Source organism: Microchirus variegatus, assembly GCF_963457635.1.
Source record: "Microchirus variegatus genome assembly, chromosome: 10".
Lineage (NCBI taxonomy): Eukaryota > Metazoa > Chordata > Actinopteri > Pleuronectiformes > Soleidae > Microchirus > Microchirus variegatus.
Window position 1 is genome coordinate 10,407,653 of NC_139811.1, and position 22,125 is coordinate 10,429,777.

Sequence of the window (22,125 nt, forward strand, 5' to 3'; positions counted from 1 at the left end):
GGTTCTCTGTCTCTCTCCCACAGTCCAAAAACATGCGATATGGGGATTAGGTGAATTGTTCACTCTAAATTGACCGTAGGCGTGAGAGTGTGAGTGAATGGTTGTTTGTCTCTGTATGTTGCCCCGCGATGGACTGGCGAACTGTCCGGGGTGTACCCCGCCTATCGCCCTATGTCAGCTGAGATAGGTACAGCACCCCCGCGACCCTCTGGTGGAGGATAAAGCGGTAGATAATGGATGGATGAGCGCACATGGTGATTCATGCATCTTCACAAATGAAATTAATAATTAAATAATAAATAATAATAAATAAGTTGTTGTTAAAATGACTTAAAAGATGGCAAACGCAAGAAAATAAATATGTACAAATTATTTCCTTGACAAATGCCACAAACTGCCAAAAGATGTAAGAGATGAAAGATGAAACCAAACAATCAATCTAGTGATAAAAGAAAAATCACTGCAAGAGCATCAACAGTGTACAGTTTCATTTTCACTCTGGACGCTTGTTGCACAGCCAGCGTTTCTCAGTTTCTTTTGTCAGCCTGGAAAACACTGAACAGCTCACAGGAAGACGAAGTTTAGCACGAACCCTGTGTGGATATGACTTCTGCAAAATTCTAACACTTTGCTTTAACTTTTCCAAATGTGTGAAGAAGGACCGTGATTATACTGGACACTTCAAGCTTGATTGTAACAGGATTAGATTACTTTTTTCTTCTTTTTTTTTTACCTTAATCTAACATTAATCTCGCTGCTTTGATACAGGCAGCTGCCATCATTATGTCAACAGATATGAAAGAAGAGACTCCTCTACTGAAGAGAAGGCTGACATCGTCTGAATCCCAGGTTGGGAACAATTCACTTGCTATATTTTGTCAAAGTCTGTGACTGTTTGAATCAATACAGTAGTGTTGTGAGCAGTCTGGTCTGCAGTGTTCAGATTACTTAAGTGCATGTTAGAGGCTTAAAAAGTAAATCAGGCTGACTTAGAATTGAGAATTAACATCTCTTATTATCAAAAATGTGTGGTACTGATATCTATGTAAAACCTCCATCCTATCATTTTTATCCCAGATCGAGAACTCCAAACTGTTCCTGGCGGTTTTCTCGGCTGTCATCGGGAACTTCAGCTTTGGCTACTCCATGGTTTTCTCATCCCCCGTCCTCCCAAAGCTCCAGGGCCCCAATGCAGACCCAGGGCTCAGGATGAGCACCGAGGAGGCCGCCTGGTTTGGCTCCATCTACGCACTGGGTGCAGCCGCAGGTGGACTGGGGGCCATGCTGCTCAACGACTTGATCGGACGGAAAATGAGCATCATGGTGTCAGCGGTACCGTCGACCATTGGGTGAGTGTCAGGAACAGAATTCAGCCATCAGGCTGCTGGACATACTAAATTATCTTGATATTATCAGTTTAATATAGGGCTTGGGGACCACTTTGCATTGTGGGATGTGTCTTCAGGGAAGGGAATTTACCGGGAGACACTCACGATTGAAACTTTAACTCGTCATTTCAACTTCTCATTCACACCAATTTAACGCAGCATGCCAGATTGACTACCGAAATTGCCCCTCTCTGGCTTAAACATGTGATATTGCTACTGTGTGTCCTGACAAAATAGGTCCATTAAGCCTACAAGTGTTTATTTATAACCATGTATAGACCTATAGTCAGGTGAAAACTATTGAGGGAGTGACCCTGTCACCAAGAGAAGTGAAGTGAACCTGGCCAAACAGGTACAACAAATCAACAGCAGGGTAAGGGACATGTCAGTCAGTCTTAAAACAAGGTCTAATTATACAAAGTCACATTATGCTGAGATTACACCGCAAGTATTACATATGAGTACTGTGCAAAAGTCACCATTAGATTTGTTGTTTTAGCCATGCTATAATGACCATACAGTGTAACGGTGCACATCCTGAAAATACAGGAAACATGTATGAAAGAGAACCTTCTACAGGTTTTAGTGTCTAAGTATTTAGTGTGACCCTGGCTCTCTTTAAATCTGGAGTTTAAGAGATTATTCGAGACATGCTTGAATAAACCCGGAGTAATAGACAGGAACAATGATCAAGGTTTATTCAAGACATGCTTGAGCTTTATGAACACATGTTGTATGAGTTCAACTCAATGATCAAAGAATTTTATTTTAATTTTGACAGCACAGTACTGTAGTGATTTATTGGTTAGACTAAACATTTTTATTATTCTTATTTTGTCCACAAATGTCCACATATTATTTCAATGTGTGAAGTGGATTGTTGTATATTATCCATTGAAAAATAAAGACTGGGCTCATCAGAGCCTCTGGGGTAAAGCAGCAAACTTACTGTAACTGTGTCAGTCCTGTGGGTGGCAGCAGATGGTAGACAGCAGACTGCAGCCATGGCCTCTGCTTTTCTATCGTATGGAATCTATTGTAAATAAACAGAGTGTTATTGATACAGTAGTAAAATGTCCACAACAATTTTCAATTCAATTGATTTGTCATTTAATTGGCAACTGTATTTCATCAAGCGCCAAGAACACAATCTAAAGATGATTGACCTTTGGCAGAGTAGTGTCAGAATTAGAAGAACAGAAAAGACTTAAATGCTTCAAACAACTTCACTACTGTGCCAAATGAGTCACAGAGCTGTGGACCAAAGTCACATTACTGGTTAGACGATGTCTTCTACAATGATACACGTCACACTGTGCCACAACAAAAGAGAAAAGACCAATAGGACAGAGACATAAAGGCAGAGGCAGACATTTTAAATAGACAGACACAATATAGAAAAGAAAAACTTTTTGTTTAATTGCTTGGGTGCATGGCACAGATGCACAGCTCTGGTGCATGTGATCTGTGACTCACAAAGAGTGCATTTTCATGTGTATAGTAACGGTGTTTTTTCATTATATGTAACAATATTAAATAGAAATATTTATACTTAACCAAATTGTCTGAAGAATAGATTTGGTGATATAGTTGCTTTTTTACTTACATTCAATCATATATGTGTGTGTTTTTCATACAGAGTGAGGACATTTTGGTTGGTCCTCACATCTTTACATGGCTTTTGGGGGGTTAAGACCTGGTTTTAGGGTAAGGGTTGGAGTTGGAGTTGGGTTTAGGTTAGGAGCATTTAGGCTGCTTTTTTTCCATTACTATGTTAAAATGTATGTGCAATATCGAGTACCTTGTATCCCTAAATTTTCACCAAGTTTACAAACCCACCTAGGCAACATCATTTTTAAAATCAGATTGTATGTGTGGCATTTGGAAATACGTCACAGTTCAAAGTTCACTTCAACAGTCAGTTTTGTGACTTAAAGGGACACTATGTAGTATTTATGGGTTTATATAACCCAAAATCCACTTTTTTATACATATTATGTGCTCCTGCATTGTCTAGTCGATGTATAATAGTTTTGGTTTCATTTTCGTAGTGTTTCAAAAAGTCATGTAAAATAACATGGTCGCGGGCCGCGGTTGCATAGCCACTGTTAGCAGCGAGACGCCATGTTTCTATCGGAGCCTTTAAGGACAAACGCGAGGGAACAAATCAAGCGTCTCTTTACTTGTAGCGGAAGTCCCGCCTCCTCTCTCTCCGCTTCGTCTGCTACGGCCGTGGTAGCTCGCCCTCTCCCTCGCCTCACGAACCTCATCTGCTGACACGGAGAAAGACGACGAGGACGACATTTGACCGGCTGCGGATACCGTAGCGCTCAGGGAAGGGAGGGGGTGAGCAGAGCAGCAGGTCTTTGTTGTAAATTTCAGCATCTCCTCTAGATGGCACTATAAACTACTTACTTCACCTTCAAACAATTTGGCCGTTTTAATAATTATGTGATGTAAAATGATGAATCATAAGACGACGGAACATTTTGTTAAGCCTGAAGACATGACCTATAAACACACACTCCAGGATGTCCATATAAGGAGTTTACATTTTACAGAGGGTGCGCCTGCGACACAGATCCATGCCACATGAGCACTAAGGCGGGTAAGGGGCTAAGAATGCATTATGTCTATAAGGGTCCTTACTATGAATGAAGCACAAATGTGTGTGTGTATTTTTTTAAAGCATAACATATGTTGTTGTAGGTACATGCTGATGGGAGGAGCAATAAACCTGTGGATGCTCCACCTGGGGCGTTTTCTCACTGGCCTCGCTGGTGGGATGACGGCAGCATCCATTCCTGTAAGCGATCATAGATGCAGAAGCGATGGACTGTACTGTATATGCATTGTTCAAGCCTGAATTTCTTATTGTACGTGTGTTCACATCACAGGTTTACATCTCAGAAGTTTCCCATAAAGGAGTGAGAGGAGCCCTGGGCTCCTGTCCTCAGATCACTTCTGTGTTTGGGTCCCTTGCGCTCTACGCTCTGAGTAAGAACATATACAGTATATATATCCCAACAGAAACTTGTATTGCATACTGTCAAAAGCCCAGACTGACTCACTGAGATTTTTTATATACATATATATGTGTATATGTATATATATATGTATATATATACATACATATACATATATGTATATGTAAATATATACATATAAATATATATGCACATATATTTAATATATATATAATATATATAAACATATGTTATATATACATATGCGTGTGTGTATATATATATATATATATACACACGTGTGTGTAAATGTATATCTGTGTATATATACACAGATATACATACATATACACACACAAATATACATATATATAATACATATACACACATATACATACATACTGTATATATACATATATAACAGTTCTCTGATCTGCTGCTTATGCTACAATAACCTCAACATTATGTACGACGTGCAGGTCTGGTGGTACCATGGCGTTACCTGGCAGTAATCGGGGGGGTTCCTGCAGTGCTGATGGTCGTGTTGCTTGTGTTCATGCCCTCGTCTCCCAGGAGGCTGCTTTCCTTGGGCCGAGAGGAGAAGGCTAGAACAGCTCTCCGCTGGCTAAGGGGAAGCAACTACGACAGCAGCATTGAGCTCAGAGCCATACAAGTAAGGGACTGGTGTGTGATTCATGTGCGTTAAAAAGGTCCAGTGTGGAAGAATTAGTGACATCTAATGGTGACTCCAGATTTAAATAAAACAATGGATGACTCCACCTGTCTTTAGTGTCAGGGTTATTTCAGTCTACCTGAGAGGAGGTAAACATTCTTTCACAGTTCTCAACCACTCTTCTGTCATTTATTTTGTTTTATTGATTGATTTATGCTCCAGGGTTATACAGGTGGAAGATATTCTTCTTTGTTTGCAGAGTGCATTAGAAAATGATGATATCTGTTTCTACTAGACCAGGAACTGTATTGTGCACCTTGTTCATAATGTTGGTGGGGTGATAAGAGGTAATGAAGCATGTTGAATTTTACTACATTTTGGAGTCGGCAAAGTACTGTGTCCTCCTCACCCTGTGTTTTAACCACACATTCAGCCCACTTAGTTTAATTGAGTGAAACCCAGGTGATCGGGAACCTTATAGTCTTAGAAATAAGGGTTCCAAAATGGTCCTAAGGGTTCTTGGTAACACTTATGGCTCCAGTAAAAACCATTTTGATCCAGAGAACCCTTTAAACACCTTTACTGAATAAAGGAATTTAAGGATTTTCTTGGTGGAACCCTCCAAAAGGGTTCCAGGTGGACCCTTTATAAAAAGGTTCTACCTGGAGCCAAAAAGGGTTCTCCTATGAGGACAAGCGGAAGAACCTTATATGGTTCTACTTAGCACTTTTATTAAGCATTAAGAGTGTACAAAACTAGGATTAAACAAATAGGGTAGGGTATTCTGTTTCTGCTGATAAACCCTGCTAAATAATACACCCATGACCTTGGACTTGAACAATACAATGGACCTTTAGAGGTTTTTGTAAAAAATCATATCTTCCTGTTCTTGTGCATTAAATTTCAGTGGTACGGTCTTTGCTGGAGAAGTTTTCAAATAAATGTATCTAAATATCTATGCTTTTGTTTTATGTTTCTGCAAACACAGCACAGCATCAACACACAGACTACAATCACGTTGTCTCAGCTTGGCACGCCGGTCTTCTACCGGCCAATCTTGATCGCTGTGGTGATGCGTTTCCTGCAGCAGATGACGGGCATCACACCCATTTTGATCTACCTGGAGTCCATCTTTGCTAAGAGCAAAGTCTCCCTGCCACCCCAGTAAGAAAATATATGATTTTTTAAATCTGTACTTAGCCTATTTTAATCAACCTAATAATGAATTCATGTCCTTTTGGTTTCATCAGGTACGACGCAGCCATGGTTGGTGCAGTCCGCCTTTTATCTGTCATAGTCGCAGCCAGTTTGATGGACAAAGCAGGACGCAAAGCCCTGCTGTACACATCAAGCATGTTGATGTTTCTATCCACTCTGACTCTGACCATGATCTCCCACACCACTCCATGCCCTTCAGGCCCCAATACTCCAAACCTCACTGTGGGTTTGGACCACAGCCTCAACAGCAGCATCGTAAATGTTTTAGAGGCGAGCCAGCCGGGTTCAGCAAGCATCATTCCTCTCATCAGCACCATGGTGTTTATTTTTGGTGAGTAATGAAAATCGATACAGAGATTAAAACTTACATTTGATATGGAATGACATAGTTTTGTATTGAAGTTTGATAACCAGCTCTAGATATGACGCACTAAAATGGGGTGGTCTTTCATTGGGAGCATATTAGGACATTAATGGCAGAAATTCCATTAACGATCTATTTAGAGATAAATACAGTCTTGTATAAAGTACCTAAAGGGGATACTCAAGTAAGTCTAAAAGTATATGACATTTACCGTACTTATCTTTACAATTACTTTTGATACTTAAGTATCAAAAGCAATTTTCTGATATAAAATGTACTACTAAAAGTATTAAAAAAGTGAGGAGTAAGGCTTCAATTCCTGGCTATATGTGATATGAAGTTGCTAGAAATATAAACAACAAAGTAAAGTACAGATATGTGAATTTTGTACTTAAGTACAGCAATGAAGTATTTGTACTTTACAACACTGGATACATATTGGATTCAGGATTTTTAACCTATCTCACAAGGTTAACAGTCTATCTGATGTCTATTGACATTTTGGGAAACTTAGCAGCTTTATCATTCAAAATTGTTTATTTAGTTCACCGCACACAGGTTTGGAAAAAAATGACACAATTACACAATAGGCAATAAATAAACAAATGCAGAGTAACAGCTTGTTCACTGGGTGGAGATCTGAAGGCCTGTTAGGAATGTGTCCCTGGACTGTTAAGTATGTGCTTTTTTTTTGCTGTCATTCCCCTGCCGTCTTGTTCCAGTAATTTAAGAGCTGTTATTTCCTCAGGCCATAACTCTCATAACTGGTTAAATTGGATCCCTCACACCCTTTACATTAATGAAGAGCACACAGTGCTATGTGGCGGTTGCTACATTTTTCCCTATGACATTGGTTTTTATTTTAGTCCGTTTAAGCCTACACTGATGCAGCATTTATGTTGCTCATGTTGTTTTCATTACGTCATGACATCATCATTCTAATGATGTCTGCTTTGTCACCGCATTGTTGGATGTCCCCTAGGATACGCCATGGGCTGGGGCCCAATCACATGGCTGCTGATGTCAGAGGTGCTGCCGCTGGTTGCCAGGGGCGTGGCCTCGGGCCTGTGTGTGACTGTCAGCTGGTTGACGGCCTTCGTGCTCACGCACTCCTTCACGCACCTGGTGGACAGGTATGGCCTGTATGTGCCTTACCTGGGCTTCACCGTAGTGTGTGTCCTCTGCCTGCTGTTCAACGCCGTGTGCATCCCAGAGACTCGCAGCCGCTCGCTGGAGGAAATAGAGAACTATTTCAGAACAGGGCGTACGTTCACCATCAGACACAGTCAGTCCACTGCACAGCCCACAATGCAATAGCTCTAAAAACGAATCAAACTACCGTAGGATCTAAGTGTGAGTGAGTGTGAGAATTGGACTAGTATCATAATAGTAGGTGTAGTAGTAAGTGAGAAGGTGTAGAATAACGTCACTGCTTTACATCTAATAAGAATTTTGTTACAAGAATGGCTTTGTTTATGTAATAAATACACTCACTGGCCACTTTCTAAGGTAACAGGACAGTGTGATCTGTAGCTCATCTGCTTTAAAGTTCGATGTGTTGTGCATAGAGAGCGGGTCTCCTGCACACTTAAGTGGTAGAAACCACTTTCTATCATTTTGAACCAGTCTAATCTCTGGCATGAACAATGGATTTTTCTCAGAGAAGTGCAGCTCACTGGATATTTTCTCTATTTCAGAAACCCTTCTCTGTAAACCCTATAGGGTCACATTTAAAAACACTGAACTCACACTTTTCTTCACCATTCTGATGCTCAGTTTGAACTTCAGCAGGTCGCCTCGAATATGTGTACATACATGCCATAATGTATTCAGTCGATGTCATGGGATTACCTGATTAGACACTCGTGTTAAAAAAAAATATTGATACTAACCTTAACCATTATTGTGCACTGATAAAGTGAAAAGTCACTTTAATATGTCTGCTGAATAAATTAATAATAATGAAGTTAACACATCAATTATTATTTTTACTGTAATGCATCAGAAACACCTCTCCTTCATATTGTTTGGAGGGGTTCAGTGGTCAGGTTTGAATGTTCTCTGGACATAATTGTGCAAACAATGAGGCCAATCTTATAAAAGCAGGATCCAGTAAACCAACAGTTACCGAAAATATTAGAAGGAAGATGATTTAAGTGCCACTCTGTTGACTGACGGATGATCTCTACAGGTGTGGTGCACAGTAATGAGCAGTTAACAATTCATGTCACGAGTTTCTGTATAGGTGGTGCTTCGGAGTTTGTTACAGGCCGGATCATTAACTTGTTCTGCTGCAGTCGTCGGTTATGAAAGGTATAGAAAAACGACGTGATCATGTGAAAGGATTAGAAATTAAAAACAGAGAGTGTGTTGACAAAATGATTTCCCTGATGCGTTTTCTGCTTTGTATACACTGACATACCAAATGTACCTACTCGTCTTGGGCGTGTCTCTGTAGTATGCTCTCTGACTGATTGACAATGAAGAAAGAAGGAGAGACACAGGGTTTCGATGCATGTTTTTGTTTGTGGGTCACACCTTATTAATGAAAACGGATATTAACCGATGCCATACAGAAAGAAATGGTGACACAATATGTTTGGATGACATTAAAATGAAAGATGCGTCAGGGTTATCTGTGATCATTTTAAATACCAGTAGTAGAAATCGTACATGTCAACAACAATGCCACAACTGGAATTCTGTAGTTAGGACAGGACACGTTTTAGCTACAGCATTATCGAAAAAGTGACAGCAATAAACCACAGACGCATACTTGAAATTGAAACAAGCTGTTATGGCAGCTATGCATCAGTAAAACTGAGTGGCCTGTGTGTATGCATGTTTTTTTGTGTCACGTTGAAATATTGGTCAATTATGTAACATTTTTCTTGTAAATCAGTTTGTTATTTTGGTGAAAATCCTGTTTTTATCTTTCAATAAAAAAATGTGTTCAACAGTAGAGGCCAGGTATAATTTGTAGTGATTTTAAAATGCCTTTTTTAAATTATGTAGGACAAATAACAAATCGACACATAGACAAAAATAAAACAGAACATGTATTGATTTAAATAAAGGCAAAAAAAACAACTTAAGATGAACATAAAATGATGATTGCTGATGATTGATTGCTAACCAATGCTTAACCCTTAAAACATATCTTTACTTGATAGTTATTGTAAGGGTAGGCTAACCCTATCCTTATTGTGACCTTATGAACACTATAAACTGAGATTATCATCATTCGTGTGGAATGATGATACCATAATAGATAGAGACCATGCATGAACACAGACACGTTTGCGCTTCATTCATATATAGTGAGGACACTGCTTTCCCTTACCCTAACCTTAACCATCACAACTAAATACCTAAACGCAGTTCTAACTCTAACCCTAAAACCAGGTCTTAATACCCAAAAAGCCCTTTAAAGAAGTGAGGACCAGCTAAACTGTCCTCACTGCGTATGGTATATACACTTTTTGGTCCTCACAAAGACACATAATGTAAACTCTAACTTTGACTATCACAGTTGAAGGAGAAACCCCATAACTCTAAGAATTAGCCAAACTATAGACTGTTCATCTGCCTGTTACTCGCACACATTTACTCGCACACATTCACTCACACACATTGTCATTAGTAACCTCAGCTTTTTACAGGATGTAGATCTGTCTACTCTCTGGAATGCTGTTCATCAGGCCCGCCGAAACACACTCACAGACAGACAGACAGACGAACACACACTCTCACATACTCTCACACACACCACCTCATCCAGCTGGCATCATGTGTGGAGGAAACAGTCACTTTCAAACGCACCAGAAAAGCAACATTTGGTGTATTTTATAAATGGGCGTTGGCTTGGATTAGTCCATTTGTCTATGAAAGCGTACAACGTTCCCTTTTTACACGACATTATTCTCCTTTTCATTAAATGAAGACTTCACTTTAAAACTGAACAGAATTCTGTATTTACACTGACCAAAGTCAGCAGGATGGACAAGAAAGGCCTGCTGACAAGCTTCAGGTTGAAAACGTCACTGACGGAGATCAGCGTTACATTCCGCCTTTCCCGTGTGCGGCGGGGAGCAGTCGTACGCTGTGATCCAGTGACCAGCAGCAGAAAAATGTGGTCGAACTGGCCTGCTCCCAGCTGAGAGACAGAAACCTTAGAGGCAGCTTTTCAACTCAACTCTGACGCTGACGCTGACAAGAGGGAAATCACATAGGATAATACGTGTTTTGTATGTGAGGGCAACGTACAACAATGAGGCATGAAAGAGCCAAATTCACCGTACACCACGTCTTCGAAACCTCATGTGTTAATGAGTTTCTAATTTTTTTTTTTTCTTTTTTTTTTAAATATAACAGCCATTCATTTTCTCATGACAGTACAGTTGACCTGCTAACATAAACACCCCCCCCCCCTCTTGTTTATACACTGAATGTATGAAGCTGAAGCCAGACATCAGTTACTGTCATCTACAAAGACTGAAAAACAACCTCTGGGTCATGGACAGTGGTTTGTTCAAGTCACTCAACTTTGAAGTGTTTCTACTTCAAATCATTTCCTCATAAGAGAGAGAAAAACAAGAGACACACACGAGGAAATGTAATTTTCATAATCAGAGCAACTCAAACGGCAGTGATAATCATGGCCTTAATTATTTATATTCTAAAAAAAATAAATATATTCAACCTGACTGTAGTTCAGGGATTGAGGGCAATTTTTTTTGTAAGGAATTGTAAGACAAATGCACATGAGATACAGTACATACTCGTCCTGTTAATATTTGTTGTGTATCATTTCAATTTTAAGAGTTACTGCTTCTTCTTTGAGTCTAACACATACAAGTAGTTATTTTACCATCATTTACTCCCCAAACGTTGCTGTCTCGCTGTCTCCATGACAACAGCAGTGTATTGAATCAGTTTTTTTTTTCTGAATTAAAGCTGTGAACTCAATATGAAATTTAGAAGATAAGGACATCATTTAAGATCAGATTTGTTAACTCATCTGCCGAGCCACATAGTGATGCTGGCGGGCCACTGCTGTAGTCATATACAGTATAACTTTGCTATTGAAGCTTTATTGGTTTTTCAAAATCTCTTCAGAGTTCATCAAAGCTCTTTGGCCTAACCCCTGCACGTTGAGTTGTGTAGTATTATTTAGTATATTTGTATTATTGCCTAAAAATATCATGGGGCTTGAACAGCAGTATTCTCCAGGAAGAATATTACAGGAGTTCGATTTTTCAGTCAATTCAAAACAATATGTGCAAGTAAATCAGTCAGGCAGAGATACTTATAGATGATAATAGTAATTATATGATATATATATATATATATATATATATATATATATATATAAGGACTCTATTTCAATGTGCTTTACATACAATAATTTGACACCATCTTAACCCCTGTATCCTTCATCAAATGTACTACCCTCTTAACATCTTAATGGCAAAAATGTACACGTAGGAAAAACTGCTATTAAATCAATATACATTAAAAAAAAAGGGTTAGGGTTTTTTTTTTTTTTAAATCACTTAAAACAACTTCAAAGTTGCTCAAAATTAACAAACAGCGTACTTCTCTGAATTATTATTTCCCCCCCCCCCAAAAAAAACACAAACAATTTATTATTTCCATAGACAGTATGATGAATAGTTGAGGCATGGGGCATTGGGTATGATTAGAGTCTTGGATGTGTCAAAGATGAGCAACAAAATTAATCAGATTGCATTTGTATTTTTGTATGTAGTGCCAGATACTCACTGATAAAAAGAATTTAAAAAATGGAGGGCACAAAGGTAAAGTAGTATTATTAATAACAGTTAAAAGTTACAAAGCACTGGACACAGAATTGAAACAATAATAATAATAGCAACAAGGACAAAAAATAACATTAAATAATAAACTTTGAACTAAAATTAAATCAACAACTGTGCAAGAAGACGATGTGCTTCTGTGAACTATGGGGCTGGGTCACCAAGTAATTAGCCAGACAGAAAGCACATTATGGAAAGTATTGGTTTGTTAAAAGAAGTGATTTCAGAGCTGCTATGAGGATAAATCTCTGCCTTGGAGAGGAACACTAAATACTTGCCATACTTTAAAAAAAAAGTTAGGAGGGGTTACATTTTGAGGTGTGTTTCCATTTATTCTGGTGATATTATGTTATAGATTATTATTATTATTCATATATAGATGACCTGCATTCACGTTCTACAAAAAAAAAAGTAGAAGAAGAAGAAGAAACTGTTCACCTCGGGTCACAAAGACACACATACACACACACACACTCCTTCACTAATCTCCGAAACAAAGAACAAGTTAAAAAAGAAGACCAGCTCAGTATTCGAACGTTCCACCTAAACCACAGAGTGACTCATTCCCTTTTGGGTCTTTGTCGCGAGGGCGGGGCAGCGAGGGGTGTGTTCGGGGAGAGGCCTCGCCTGTACAGATACAGGTACAGGTATGGATACAGGTGGATGTCTCAGCTACACCTTGTTTGGACTCTACATCAGCAGCAGCCCGGAACACATCTCAGCACATTGACTGCGACGCCTCGCCAAGGTAAGATCCTCACAATCTGCGACACTGTGAGCACAAACACTGCGACAGGCAAGATTCTCGGCTACTTTTTTTTAGATTAGATGTCGAAGATAACTTTAACTGACCTGACAAACGGAGATAAGTTTGATGACAAGGACGGATAATGCGAGCTTGTAGTTGTTATTCTGCACAAAGAAGATACGGTAGAATATCCGTCGCTCATTTACGAGGTTTAGAAAAAACAAATCTGTTGAATGCCATTTATAGGCTCCGGTTAAACCTGTTAAACAGTTTTGGTTGTTTCTCATCATTAGCTGTGATTAAATTCCAGCTCTTGTTCAGTGACTGACTTTCTCTGGGTTTAAGGTGAACTACGGTTACACAAGCTCAAAGCGTGTGAATTTCATGTTCTTCTGCATATTTGAAGGTGTTCCTGTAGAAACAAATTAAAGTTTTAAGTATTGCTTAGGCCTGGGAGTTGAGCAACTGATGGATACACCTTAGATTTAGCACAGCCGTTACAGCACTAGAATAATGTTTAGGTGAAACATTGGATAAAATCTGCTTTGTTTATGTGTTAATTGCTCAAAATGGGCAGTGAAACATTACAAAATTGGTTACATATATAAAATGTTTTCTAAAATGTTTCATTTTGGTTTTTAATATTTTACATTATTACAACTTCAGTGATCTATAACAAGGCCAAGCATTAATTCATTTTAACATTTTACTTATTTATCTATTTATTTTTCCTCCATATCGTCCATTCATTTATTTGTAATCATCTTTTTAATCTATTTTATTTTAGTTGCATATTTAGTTGCTCAGATTACTCGAGTTTAACAAACCATTTCCCTTTTTTCTGGGACGTAATCAGAAATAATCTGATATCATATAATTTTGTAACTTTTCCTAAGTACAGGCAACAGATCAGCAAATATCTCCCTTGTAATAATAAAATAAAAAACTTAAAAAAAATGTCATGATTTGAAAGTCTTTGAATATAATTTATAGAAAAGTTGAAATAATGCAACCATAAAAATCAACACTCCTTTACGTGCTGGGTCTCAGACCATTACATTAACTACAGTAAAAATGGGGGTATTTCTTATTTTAAAACATGTCACTGTCAGGTGATGATTAAAAGATGACATGGTGGCAGAAATTTCCTACTTACTCTTCTTCCTCCTCCGCCTCCTCTCTCTAAACTCAGAGTCAGGTTTGACCAGTGCAGATGCTGCTGCATACAGCAAGGCCACACCTAACACCCATAAGTGTTTCAGGGTGTAGATGTGTGTCGAAATGACAAATCAGTTCTCTGAGTGACAGCGAGTTTCACTGAACTCAACAGATCACTTTTTGGGGGGGGCTGATCTATTGTCTGATCACAGCTGATATACGACAAAGCCTTTTGACTTTAATATCACCGATCAGGTGACTTTCTCTCCACAAATTCGACCTCATTGACACCACTTCAGACAGAGAGAGAGCTGGGGTCACATGCCTCAGATGTCTCTCACAAACGTCTCTGTTTGATCGGCAGCATGAAACTTTCCCCATTGTCCTTTGAAGCATCTCTGCAATGTGGCAGAGGGATGTTTAGGAAGCCGCACCCAGTCCCTGCCTCACCTGTAGGAGTACGTCCTCACATATGATTTGATTGACGTTAGCATGGTAACTTACTGCATTGTCTATCCAAACAACACTTGTGTTATTTACTAAATTATTTTTTTGTATTAACTTCATTTCCTGCATGTCCAATTTATCCCATTTTGTTTTAATGGCAGATTTCAGACTGCTGGGTTACGGTTAACCCTAACCCTAACAGCACTGCATCTCCATGCTTGAGTGAAATTTATCAAAAAAGAAGAAAACCGTGAATTAACAGCGTTCTATCAAACTTGAAACAACACATCCAAACTGCTCAGTCAAGTAACACCAGCTATTTACAGCCCAGCTGGAACAGCGCCAGCAAGGAAAAGATCAACCATTCCCGACAAAGATCAGTGTTTATCAAACACAGAACACGGAAACATGACTTCATTTACCAAAACTGAGACAAAAGATATGACTTATTTTTTTAAGCCACCAACGTCTGCAAGTGACTCTCTTTCACACACACAAACTTGTTTTATATGATAGTAAGAACACCTCATAGGCATAATGAATTACCTAGCCCCTTACCCTAACAACCAAGTGCCTAACCCTAAAACCAATTCTAACCCTAATACCAGTTCTAACCCTAAAACCAGTTCTAACCCGAACACCAGTTCTAAACCAAAAGCTAAAACCAGTACAAACCCGAACACCAATACTAACCCTAACCCTAAAACCAGTTATAACCCAAACACCAGTTCTAACCCTAACCCTAAAACCAGTTATAACCCGAACCCCAGTTCTAACCCTAACCCTAAAACCAGTTCTAAGCCTAACCCCAGTTCTAACCCTAACCCTAAAACCAGTTCTTCACCCATAAAACACCCTTTAAAGTTGGACCTTACAAAGATATAAATACAAGTACACACACAGAGAGGCACACACGACATGACATAAACTGACATTCATTTCCTGGAGCGTTCATCACACAACCCAACCCTAACCCGAGCTTGACTATCCTGCAACTTGCTACATATACATTCTCATGTTTTACGTGCACACACTCACTTTTTCCCTTAAAGCCATTCATCGCACACACACACACACACACACACACACACACACACACACACACACACACACACACACACACACACACACACACACACACACACACACACACACACACACACACACACACACACACACACACACACACACACACACACACACACACACTCTGGTAGAAGGGTCACAGTTTGTCACTTGTCAGTGCAGTCTGGATTTGCAGATGACAAACATGTTTTGTCATAACACACACACACACAAAAAATGTTCACCTGTAGGACGAGTTGACAGATTTTCAGGTTTGTGCAAGGAAGCAGTTTATTAATCTCAGTGTGAGTTCATCATCACTCAGTTGGGTCGACACACCCTCAGGTCTGTGACGCCGAGAGAAACATGCAGCCCAGTTACATTCCTGAACCAAACCATGGGTGTATGTGTGTGTGTGTGTGTGCTCGTTTTGGTTAACTCTTCTCTTCCCAACACTGACGTTGTCAGGACCATTTGTCCTCAAGGAGACCAAAAGCTGGTGCTATTGAGGCAGACAGAACTTAATTTCTGAGGAACTGGTTAAACCTAGAGATAAGATTTGAATTGTGGTTAGGTTAAGGTTAGGATTAGGCATTAACTGGTTATGATAATTATTTGTTGTTGTCCGAATGAATAGAAGTCAATGCACTGTCCAAAAAAACTAACAAAGTGAGTGCGTGAAAATGCTTAGTCATGATAAGGTATATCTGTGGCTATTGCCTAATTAGCATGAGCAATCAAAAAGACACAACAATAGAGAGTTTTTTTTGGATCAATAGCGAAATCCTTCTAATTTTTTCATTGTTTGTATATGTGTGAGCACATACAGTACAATGCATTAGTGATCATTTCACGGTCAGATCATCCAGCCTCACTCAGGGGTTTTTCCTACACAATGCCAGTAACATTTTTTTTTTTTACCATATTGTATTTTATTTTTATTCTATTTTTTACTCCTATCTTACATTTTACTTCTTTTTACTTATATTAGAGCAGATTGTATTTTATTTTATTCTATTTCTTACTCTATCTTACATTTTACTTCTTTCTACTTATATTAGAGCGTATTTACATTTTCCCAATTGTTGCACAATAATTTCCCTCGGGATAAATAAAGCATCTTGAATCTTGAATCTTGAATCTATTTTTACCTTATTGTATTTTATTTTATTAGAGTCTTACTTATATTTAGAGTGTGATTTGTTTACCATATTGTATTTTATTTTTTACCCTATTTTTACTCTTATCTTTACGTTGTCTTTCTTCTTACTTATTATGCTCTTGCACATTTCTGCACCTCTTGTCGTTGAGCTGTTGTAAATGTGTGTTTCCCCCCCGGGGGAGGAATAAAGTCATTCAATTAAATTCAATTAAATTCAATTCAATTCAATTTAATCAAACATTTTACATGCTTTTTGAGCCTGCATTGTTGGTTTTTCCTCATGTCTCACATTCTTCTTCGGCTGCTTTCAGTGTGTTTGATTTCCAGTGAAAGTGCATAAGAAAATACGGAAAACACCTACATGCATTCAGTTAATGTGACCATACCAGTGATTCAAGGTGTGGCAGCCTCGGAGTTTTACTGTTGACGTGGAATATCAGTAAACCTTAATTCTAACGAACCTGAGGTGGAACAGTGAGGTGACATTAACCTCACTGTAGACTGTTCAGTCTTCTGTTAGTTACCAATTATCTTCTTTCACAGTATCTTTTACAGCAAATAAAACCAGGCGTATATAATTGACACAGCATTTTGTGTCGTGGTTACTTATCAAGAATTAAAATGTTTTTACTAAGCAAAAATCCAGAGTTTGGTGATTGACAACACCTTCAACACTGTCAATCATCATCACATCCCACACATAGTTGCACGGCGGAATGTCCCACCAGGGCGTGGACGACAAGAAACGTCCTTGCATTGCAACATATATCACTGTGAATGCAAGGCGCTAATACCAAGAAGGATGCGCACAATATGTGTAAATGCCTCTAACAAACAACAATCATAACAATGTTTTCCTGTTTCTTTTTAGCATAATGAGTGGAAAGCAGGAGCTCCCGCCCTACGTCATACCAGGTGAGCCCAACTCCACACATGCACACCTTCATCATCAGCATAAAAGTGTGAGTGAGGGTAATATCCAAACCCCATCCAGAAAATGACATGAAGACATGACATGACATATTAGACTCTTAAAAACTGAAAGTGCTGAAAATTACAAAATAGTGGAGTTGAAAATGTAAAAAAAAAAAAAAAATCCTGAGATAGTAATAGTTTTAGTGTTATACTTTTGTAATGAATCTATTTTTATCACACGTCAATCAATTTAGCAAAAAAAAGAGATATGCACAGGGAACAGCTGTTTTTCAGCAGCAGCTGATTGTTCAAGGTGTTTGTAAAATTTGAACAACAGCGACACACAGCGTTCAAAACGGTTACTGCATCCCCAATTGAAATCATTGAAAGGGCGTGTTTGACAGTTTCTCAAAACAACAACAACAACAACACTACTTGTACCCAGTATTACTCTCTATTCATGCACAAATACACACAACTGTTCTACAGTCTGTTTTGTTGTATTTCTTTTTGTCATTCAAGCCGTTTGGTTAATTTTAACATGCGAGTAACAGGCGAAAATTGAGAGTGAAAGTGTGTCTGCTTTGACACAATAACAAACCTTCTTATAAAACCTTCGTATGTGTTAAATATCAACCGAAGTGAGTGTGTGTGAGTGAAAGAGAGAGAGGGTGAGAGCATTAGCTTACCTTAGCTGAAGTTCCTCTTGGCTTCCATGTCCAGAAAGTGTCCACATCGTCTTGTTTGTCCTCTTCACTTTCAGTCGTCTATATTTTTCTTCTCCTGTTGGTCGAGACATTTCGAAAGGGCCTCATTTATACAGTTCAACTATCATTTATACAGTTCTACTCTGACTCGGCTCGACTCAACTCATAGTTGTTCTTAATAGGGCTCGGTCACCGCGTTGCATACTGGGACGTGGCGGCCATGTTGATGGCTTCGGGAATGTAAACAAAAAGCAAGTGAACGAGGAGAAGAAGCATACTTGAAAGAAAGAAAATAAAGAAAAAAGATGTAAAAATCCCGAAAAGGATGTGGAATTTACCGGGATACGCTTTATAGGGAAGCCAGCGACCGGTATGTGGACAAAATCGGCACTCCCTGAGCTTTTTTGCTGACACAAGTTGCCGCCGCACCGCAGCAGTTATGGCTGTCATACCGAGCGTCCACAGAAGCCGAGATTATCCCCGCCGACAACGTCGCTGCCAAACTATAAATACGTCATATCTTAATACACACAGGACATGTTTAGACTCTAAATGACTAATTTCTCGCCTCAAATTATCTTAAAACTGCGTTCCGGGACACAGAAAAGTGAGAAACGGCCACTGTTTCAACAACAACAGTCTTTCACTCACAGACGCCATTGCTCACTGTAGCCAAAAGCACAACAACCTTGCGTGGCGACCCCTACTGATCGGGCGGGAAATTGCAGTGCGTATCCGTCACCACGACGGAGAAGTATGAAGGCTCGAGGGTTCTCCGTGGTTACGCAGTCGGATAACGCATTACGCAGTTGTAGAAGTATAATGTGTATAATGTGTGTGTTTTGCCACTAGTTTTTTTCGACACGTAACAAGTGCTACGACCAAAAAAACAAAACACCTAACTAAAGTATAAACAGAGTTTGCAGCAAGAAAATAAACGTATTTCCTCTATATCTGGTGACACGTATATATATGTAAAATATGAATAGGTTAAACTGTTATCTTTTACTTTTTATTTTTTAAATAAAGTAATTTGTTCATTCATACTATAAACTTTCCCTCTGGTCCAGTAGAATCTCAGCAAGACGGAGTGACGGTCTACCATCTGCACACGCCATTCACACCACCCCCCTCACATGGGGGCACTGTAGCTCCCGGTGCACCAGGTAAACTCAAACGTCTAACTTTTATGATGAGAAACCAAACTCAAATTGACTACACTTTATCATCACACATTTGTCCACCACCTCTCCCGTGTCCTGCCTTTCCCCCCGTCTCACGCTCCATCAGTGTACACAGGAGGCGGCGGAGGAGGCACTACCGATGATGGGAAATCAAAGTTTGTGAGCTACGACTCAGACCTCGGACGGAACCCCGGCATGACAACCTGCACCGCCTGCCAGCAGCAGGTCTTGACCACTGTCACCTACAAAGCAGGGACGTACGCCTGGCTCATGTGCTTACTCTTCATCTGCTGCGGGTAAGTGTGTGGCTCAGGCAAAAGTCTGTTTGAAATACATATGTTGGATGTCTCATCATCAACTCCTATAAATGAAGATAAAACAAACAATTATTGGTTTCCATCCATAAAATAAGATAGCGTACAAAATACAACATGTCCCATTGTGACAGTAACATTGCTTTGGATTGATCATTCACAATTGAACAGACAGTAATAATCAATAATAACAGTTAAAGGTGCGGTTAAATGTGAGAATGTGGCCAAAAACGGTTACGACACTCAAATTCAAAATACTGCGGCGCGTCGTACACTCTGGGGCTCCAAGGCAGCGGGGCGGTCTGGTGGTGGCGTGTGCTCTCCCCGCTGTGGGGGTCCAGCGCGGGGGGCGGTGGTGGCTGCCGTACCTGCTCTGGGGCTCCATGACAGCGGGGCGGTGGCAGTCAGTGCCAGCCGAACAGTCCACAAATCCGAGAGCATGGACCTCCAAAACCGAGGGAACAGTTCAAGAAATGTCCATCCCCGTCGAGCTATGATGCTACATTACTTAGCCAAGCTTAATTTACCTGTCTAGGAGAAGAGTACCCAATTCTGCATCTGTTTTTAAATTCCTCTCAGTTTTCAACTCTCTCCACTGTTCAAAATCATGTCCTGTAGACCCTCGCTTTGCCGCAAGCAATCTATCTTCGTGTTTTTGACATTCATACCGAGGTCTTTTAGGTTTCGCGTCGTTTCGTTTCCATTGTCGCTCAGACGAAACTGGCAACCCGTGGTTGTTCGGCAGCTGAGACTCTACTGAATGCAATGATTGGTAGATGGCGGTAGGTGGCACCACATGCCAAAACATGATTTGTGGTCTGCAGAAGATTTTTTTTTAATGCAAATATTTTGGCTGTATTGTTGTTGTGGGTGAGTTCAGTACGTTATATGAACATTATTCCTGGAGGATTTTTTACGGCCAGTTGCTTTAGATTTATTACATAATGCACCTTTAAATGTTAACTTACTAATTTAAAGCGAGTGTGTAAGAATAGAGTTGTGTCACACACTGTTGTAGAATTTAAAGATAATGCTGAGATAAGACCATGTTCTGTTTTGTGTGTTTCAGATTAGTCCTGTGCTGCTGCCTGATTCCATTTTTCATGAAAAACTTCAAGGACGCGTACCACACATGCCCTCGATGCAACAGAGTGCTGCACGTGGACAAGAAGAAGTGCTGTAAATGACGAGCATGAGGCCAGAGACCGACCCATGGAAATGAGGAGGAACATCCTGTTACCTTTGTCTGTGTTTGGGCGATTGGGTGAAAGAGAAGGCCAGATAGAGAGAGGTCACACATGTATCTTATTTCTATGGATGACTCATCAAACAGCCGCGGCAAAATCCAGCATGAATGATTTTTTTCTACATTACATCATATTATTACCAAACTAGGAGTGATTGCACCGTCAGAGCTGAAGCATCACATGCTCACGTGAAGCTCTGGCGAGTGCAATTTATTCAACCACACCCATTGCACTTTTTGTTTTTGGTAGCAGTTATATTTTTCGTCCCATTTCCAGCAGAATAAACTCCTCTACTCTCCTACGCGTAACATTTACTTACAAAAATGTTTAAATGAAGGCTTGTACATAGATTTCACCAAATACTTTGTGATTCCAAGGACTACATTTGAAACCTAAAAAAAACACCTCAACACATCGATTTGAAGGTATTGTCGCAACTAAAAACAAGTCAGCTCGACACGGTCAACTAGAGGAGAGCGCGACAAGAAGCATATTTCCTAATCTGCAGTTATTGCACAGCCAGATCGTGTTAACATTTTTCTTTTTTGCCGCAAGCTTTTATCCAAAAAAAACTTAAATGCGCTGGAATAAAATGAGCCCATTGTGACTCATTTGTGTTATATTTATATTTTGTCAGTCCTTAAAATTAGTCTTTTAATTCATATACATAAAGGGATGAGGGGCAATCTGTTCGAGCATGAAGTTCAAAGAAAAGCTACAGTTAGCTGTAAA

General features: G+C 39.5%; 2 protein-coding genes across 2 annotated transcripts; both read left to right on the forward strand.

Moving 5' to 3' along the window:
* Positions 1-783: 783 nt before the first annotated feature.
* On the forward strand, positions 784-7,926 carry slc2a6 (solute carrier family 2 member 6; the record flags this gene model as incomplete). Its single annotated transcript, XM_083896567.1, has 8 exons — positions 784-849; positions 1,078-1,349; positions 4,098-4,194; positions 4,286-4,385; positions 4,834-5,027; positions 6,016-6,191; positions 6,278-6,576; positions 7,592-7,926. The coding sequence occupies 8 exons, from the start codon at positions 784-786 to the stop codon at positions 7,924-7,926; spliced, it is 1,539 nt and encodes a 512-aa protein (XP_083752693.1).
* A 5,214-nt stretch (positions 7,927-13,140) lies between these two features.
* litafd (LITAF domain containing) lies at positions 13,141-21,333 on the forward strand (the record flags this gene model as incomplete). Its single annotated transcript, XM_083896899.1, has 5 exons — positions 13,141-13,194; positions 17,898-17,941; positions 19,722-19,814; positions 19,939-20,128; positions 21,216-21,333. Exons 2-5 carry the CDS (start codon positions 17,902-17,904, stop codon positions 21,331-21,333), a joined length of 441 nt encoding a protein of 146 aa, XP_083753025.1. The 5' UTR covers positions 13,141-13,194; positions 17,898-17,901.
* Between the last annotated feature and the right edge of the window lie 792 nt (positions 21,334-22,125).